Source organism: Heptranchias perlo, unplaced genomic scaffold (assembly GCF_035084215.1).
Source record: "Heptranchias perlo isolate sHepPer1 unplaced genomic scaffold, sHepPer1.hap1 HAP1_SCAFFOLD_1518, whole genome shotgun sequence".
Lineage (NCBI taxonomy): Eukaryota > Metazoa > Chordata > Chondrichthyes > Hexanchiformes > Hexanchidae > Heptranchias > Heptranchias perlo.
This window is the reverse complement of record NW_027138772.1, coordinates 28,704-34,703: the sequence shown is the minus strand read 5'-3', so window position 1 is coordinate 34,703 and position 6,000 is coordinate 28,704. Positions and strand designations below refer to the sequence as shown.

General features: G+C 58.6%; 1 protein-coding gene across 1 annotated transcript in view; it reads left to right on the top strand.

The window, feature by feature from the left end:
• Positions 1-1,646: 1,646 nt before the first annotated feature.
• The window catches only part of LOC137309172 (active breakpoint cluster region-related protein-like), a gene marked incomplete at its 5' end in the record, with an annotated part of 28,687 nt that continues 24,333 nt past the window's right edge, over positions 1,647-6,000 (top strand). Inside the window, one exon of the mRNA XM_067977452.1 lies at positions 1,647-1,757. Coding sequence (XP_067833553.1) covers positions 1,647-1,757 — 111 coding nt within the window. The remainder of the gene's footprint in view (positions 1,758-6,000) is intronic.

Sequence of the window (6,000 nt, the reverse complement as noted above, 5' to 3'; positions counted from 1 at the left end):
TAGAGTGAGGGAGGAGAAAATGAGGGAGGGAGAGAGTGAGGAGGGAAAGAGTGAGGGAGAGGAGAGAGTGAGGGAGAGATAATGAGTGAGGGAGAGAGTGAGGGAGGGAGAGAGTGAGGGAGGGAGAGAGTGAGGGAGAGAGAGAGTGAGGGAGAGAGTGAGGGAGAGGAGAGAGCGGAGGGAGAGAGAGAGTGGGAGATTGTCGGAGACAGAGAGTGGAGAGGGTGAGTAAAGAGTGAGAGAGAAGAGGAGATCGGGGGGGGAGACGATGTGGGAATCTGGGAGGGAGATCGGGGGGGAGACGATGTGGGAATCTGGGAGGGAGATCGGGGGGGAGACGATGTGGGAATCTGGGAGGGAGATCGGGGGGGAGACGATGTGGGAATCTGGGAGGGAGATCGGGGGGGAGACGATGTGGGAATCTGGGAGGGAGATCGGGGGGGAGGAGGAGATGTGGGAATCTGGGAGGGAGATCGGGGGGGAGATGTGGGAATCTGGGAGGGAGATCGGGGGGGAGACGATGTGGGAATCTGGGAGGGAGATCGGGGGGGGGGAGACGATGTGGGAATCTGGGAGGGAGATCGGGGGGGAGACGATGTGGGAATCTGGGAGGGAGATCGGGGGGGGGAGGAGATGTGGGAATCTGGGAGGGAGATCGGGGGAGGGGAGGAGATGAGGGAATCTGGGAGGGAGATCGGGGGGGAGGAGATGTGGGAATCTGGGAGGGAGATCGGGGGGGGAGGAGATGTGGGAATCTGGGAGGGAGATCGGGGAGGGGAGACGATGTGGGAATCTGGGAGGGAGATCGGGGGGGAGACGATGTGGGAATCTGGGAGGGAGATCGGGGAGGGGAGACGATGTGGGAATCTGGGAGGGAGATCGGGGGGGAGACGATGTGGGAATCTGGGAGGGAGATCGGGGGGGGGGGAGACGATGTGGGAATCTGGGAGGGAGATCGGGGGGGAGACGATGTGGGAATCTGGGAGGGAGATCGGGGGGGGAGAGGAGATGTGGGAATCTGGGAGGGGGATCGGGGGGGGGAGACGATGTGGGAATCTGGGAGGGAGATCGGGGGGGAGGAGATGTGGGAATCTGGGAGGGAGATCGGGGGAGGAGATGTGGGAATCTGGGAGGGAGATCGGGGGGGGAGGAGATGTGGGAATCTGGGAGGGAGATCGGGGGGGAGATGTGGGAATCTGGGAGGGAGATCGGGGAGGGGGAGGAGATGTGGGAATCTGGGAGGGAGATCGGGGGGGGGAGGAGATGTGGGAATCTGGGAGGGAGATCGGGGGGAGATGTGGGAATCTGGGAGGGAGATCGGGGAGGAGGAGATGTGGGAATATGGGAGGGAGATCGGGGGGGAGATGTGGGAATCTGGGAGGGAGATCGGAGAGGGGAGGAGATGTGGGAATCTGGGAGGGAGATCGGAGAGGGGAGGAGATGTGGGAATCTGGGAGGGAGATCGGGGAGGAGACGATGTGGGAATCTGGGAGGGAGATCGGGGGGGGGAGGAGATGTGGGAAGATGGGAGGGAGATCGGGGAGGAGACGATGTCTGGAGATTGGGGAGCTGTGGGACGGGTGAGGGAGACCTTTCTGCAAAGCCGCTCACCGACAAAATGAACGACCATTTCTTCCTCTGGGCAGAGACACAACAAAGGATTCGATCGTCTCAAGAAAAAGCTGTCCGACATCGAGTCCTGGCTACTCCTCAATTCTCCGTCCATCCCCCTTGGAGTACAGAGCAGGAGTGGCAAGGTACAGGAGACACCAGTCCCAAATCCTCCCCACAGAGCGGCTGAGATACATCCACATCAGAGGCATTTAACGGACTGAGACCCGGTCCCAGAGGGGGGAAAGGACAGTGTATCTAACGCACTGTGAGACCCAGTCACAGAGGGGGAAAGGACAGTGTATCTAACGCACTGTGAGACCCGGTCCCAGAGGGGGGAAAGGACAGTGTATCTAACGCACTGTGAGACCCGGTCCCAGAGGGGGGAAAGGACAGTGTATCTAACGCACTGTGAGACCCGGTCCCAGAGGGGGGAAAGGACAGTGTATCTAACGCACTGTGAGACCCGGTCCCAGAGGGGGAAAGGACAGTGTATCTAACGCACTGTGAGACCCGGTCCCAGAGGGGGAAAGGACAGTGTATCTCACGCACTGTGAGACCCGGTCCCAGAGGGGGAAAGGACAGTGTATCTAACGCACTGTGAGACCCGGTCCCAGAGGGGGAAAGGACAGTGTATCTAACGCACTGTGAGACCCGGTCACAGAGGGGGAAAGGACAGTGTATCTAACGCTCTGTGAGACCCGGTCCCAGAGGGGGAAAGGACAGTGTATCTAACGCACTGTGAGACCCGGTCCCAGAGGGGGAAAGGACAGTGTATCTAACGCACTGTGAGACCCGGTCCCAGAGGGGGAAAGGACAGTGTATCTAACGCACTGTGAGACCCGGTCCCAGAGGGGGAAAGGACAGTGTATCTAACGCACTGTGAGACCCGGTCCCAGAGGGGGAAAGGACAGTGTATCTAACGCACTGTGAGACCCGGTCCCAGAGGGGGGAAAGGACAGTGTATCTAACGCACTGTGAGACCCGGTCCCAGAGGGGGAAAGGACAGTGTGTCTAACGCACTGTGAGACCCGGTCCCAGAGGGGGAAAGGACAGTGTATCTAACACACTGTGAGACCCGGTCCCAGAGGGGGAAAGGACAGTGTATCTAACGCACTGCGAGACCCGGTCCCAGAGGGGGAAAGGACAGTGTATCTAACACACTGTGAGACCCGGTCCCAGAGGGGGAAAGGACAGTGTATCTAACGCACTGTGAGACCCGGTCCCAGAGGGGGAAAGGACAGTGTATCTAACGCACTGTGAGACCCGGTCCCAGAGCGGGAAAGGACAGTGTATCTAACGCACTGTGAGACCCGGTCCCAGAGGGGGAAAGGACAGTGTATCTAACGCACTGTGAGACCCGGTCCCAGAGGGGGAAAGGACAGTGTATCTAACGCACTGTGAGACCCGGTCCCAGAGGGGGAAAGGACAGTGTATCTCACGCACTGTGAGACCCGGTCCCAGAGGGGGAAAGGACAGTGTATCTAACGCACTGTGAGACCCGGTCCCAGAGGGGGAAAGGACAGTGTATCTAATACCCGGTCACAGAGGGGGGAAAGGACAGTGTATCTAACGCTCTGTGAGGACCCGGTTCCCAGAGGGGGAAAGGACAGTGTAATCTAACGCACTGTGGAGGACCCGGTCCCCAGAGGGGGAAAGGACAGTGTATCTAACGCAACTGTGAGACCCCGGTCCCAGAGGGGGAAAGGGACAGTGTAATCTAACGCACTGTGAGACCCGGTCCCCAGAGGGGGGAAAAGGACAGTTGTATCTAACGCACTGTGAGACCCGGTCCCAGAGGGGGAAAGGACAGTGTATCTAACGCACTGTGAGACCCGGTCCCAGAGGGGGAAAGGACAGTGTATCTAACACACTGTGAGACCCGGTCCCAGAGGGGGAAAAGGGACAGTGTATCTAACGCACTGTGAGACCCGGTCCCAGAGGGGGAAAGGACAGTGTATCTAACGCACTGTGAGACCCGGTCCCCAGAGGGGGAAAGGACAGTGTATCTCACACACTGTGAGGACCCGGTCCCAGAGGGGGAAAGGACAGTGTAATCTAACGCACTGTGAGACCCGGTCCCAGAGGGGGAAAGGACAGTGTATCTAACGCACTGTGAGACCCGGTCCCAGAGGGGGGAAAGGGACAGTGTATCTAACGCACTGTGAGACCCGGTCCCCAGAGGGGGAAAGGGACAGTGTGTCCTAAACGCACTGTGAGACCCGGGTCCCCAGAGGGGGGAAAGGACAGTGTAATCTAAACACACTGTGAGACCCGGTCCCAGAGGGGGAAAGGACAGTGTAATCTAACGCACTGCGAGGAACCCGGTCCCCAGAGGGGGAAAGGACAGTGTATCTAACACAACTGTGAGGACCCGGTCCCAGAGGGGGAAAGGGACAGTGTATCTGACGCACTGTGAGACCCCGGTCCCCAGAGGGGGAAAGGGAACAGTGTATCTAACGCACTGTGAGACCCGGTCCCAGAGGGGGAAAGGACAGTGTATCTAACGCACTGTGGAGACCCGGTCCCAGAGGGGGAAAGGGACAGTGTATCTAACGCACTGTGAGACCCGGTCCCAGAGGGGGAAAGGACAGTGTATCTAACGCACTGTGAGACCCCGGTCCCAGAGGGGGAAAGGGACTGTGTATCTAAACGCACTGTGAGACCCGGTCCCCAGAGGGGGAAAGGACAGTGTATCTAACGCACTGTGAGAACCCGGGTCCCCAGAGGGGGAAAGGACAGTGTATCTAACGCACTGTGAGACCCCGGTCCCAGAGGGGGAAAGGACAGTGTATCTAACGCACTGTGAGACCCGGTCCCAGAGGGGGAAAGGACAGTGTAATCTAACGCACTGTGAGACCCGGTCCCCAGAGGGGGAAAGGGACAGTGTAATCTAACGCACTGAGAGACCCGGTCCCCAGAGGGGGAAAAGGACAGTGTATCTAACACACTGTGAGACCCGGTCCCAGAGGGGGAAAAGGACAGTGTATCTAACGCTCTGTGAGACCCGGTCCCAGAGGGTGAAAGGACAGTCTATCTAACGCACTGTGAGACCCGGTCCCAGAGGGGGAAAGGACAGTGTATCTAACGCACTGTGAGACCCGGTCCCAGAGGGGGAAAGGACAGTGTATCGAACGCACTGAGAGACCCGGTCCCAGAGGGGGAAAGGACAGTGTGTCTAACGCACTGTGAGACCCGGTCCCAGAGGGGGAACGGACAGTGTATCTAACGCACTGAGAGACCCGGTCCCAGAGGGGGAAAGGACAGTGTGTCTAACGCACTGTGTGACCCGGTCCCCAGAGGGGGAAAGGACAGTGCATCTAACGCACTGTGAGACCCATTCCCAGAGGGGGAAAAGGACAGTGTATCTAACACACTGTGAGACCCCATTCCCAGAGGGGGAAAGGACAGTGTATCTAACGCACTGTGAGACCCGGTCCCAGAGGGGGAAAGGACAGTGTATCTAACGCACTGTGAGACCCGGTCCCAGAGGGGGAAAGGACAGTGTATCTAACGCACTGTGAGACCCCGGTCCCAGAGGGGGAAAGGACAGTGTATCTAACACACTGTGAGACCCGGTCCCAGAGGGGGAAAGGACAGTGTATCTAACGCACTGTGAGACCCGGTCCCAGAGGGGGAAAGGACAGTGTATCTAACGCACTGTGAGACCCAATCCCAGAGGGGGAAAGGACAGTGTATCTTACGCACTGTGAGACCCCGGTCCCAGAGGGGGAAAGGACAGTGTATCTAACGCACTGTGAGACCCGGTCCCAGAGGGGGAAAGGACAGTGTATCTAACGCACTGTGAGACCCGGTCCCAGAGGGGGAAAGGACAGTGTATCTAACGCACTGTGAGACCCGGTCCCAGAGGGGGAAAGGACAGTGTATCTAACGCACTGTGAGACCCGGTCCCAGAGGGGGAAAGGACAGTGTATCTAACGCACTGTGAGACCCCGGTCCCAGAGGGGGAAAGGACTGTGTATCTAACGCACTGTGAGACCCGGTCCCAGAGGGGGAAAGGACAGTGTATCTAACGCACTGTGAGACCCGGTCCCAGAGGGGGAAAGGACAGTGTATCTAACGCACTGTGAGACCCGGTCCCAGAGGGGGAAAGCACAGTGTATCTAACGCACTGTGAGACCCGGTCCCAGAGGGGGAAAGGACAGTGTATCTAACGCACTGTGAGACCCGGTCCCAGAGGGGGAAAGGACAGTGTATCTAACGCACTGTGAGACCCGGTCCCAGAGGGGGAAAGGACAGTGTATCTAACGCACTGTGAGACCCGGTCCCAGAGGGGGAAAGGACAGTGTATCGAACGCACTGAGAGACCCGGTCCCAGAGGGGGAACGGACAGTGTATCTAACGCACTGTGAGACCCGGTCCCAGAGG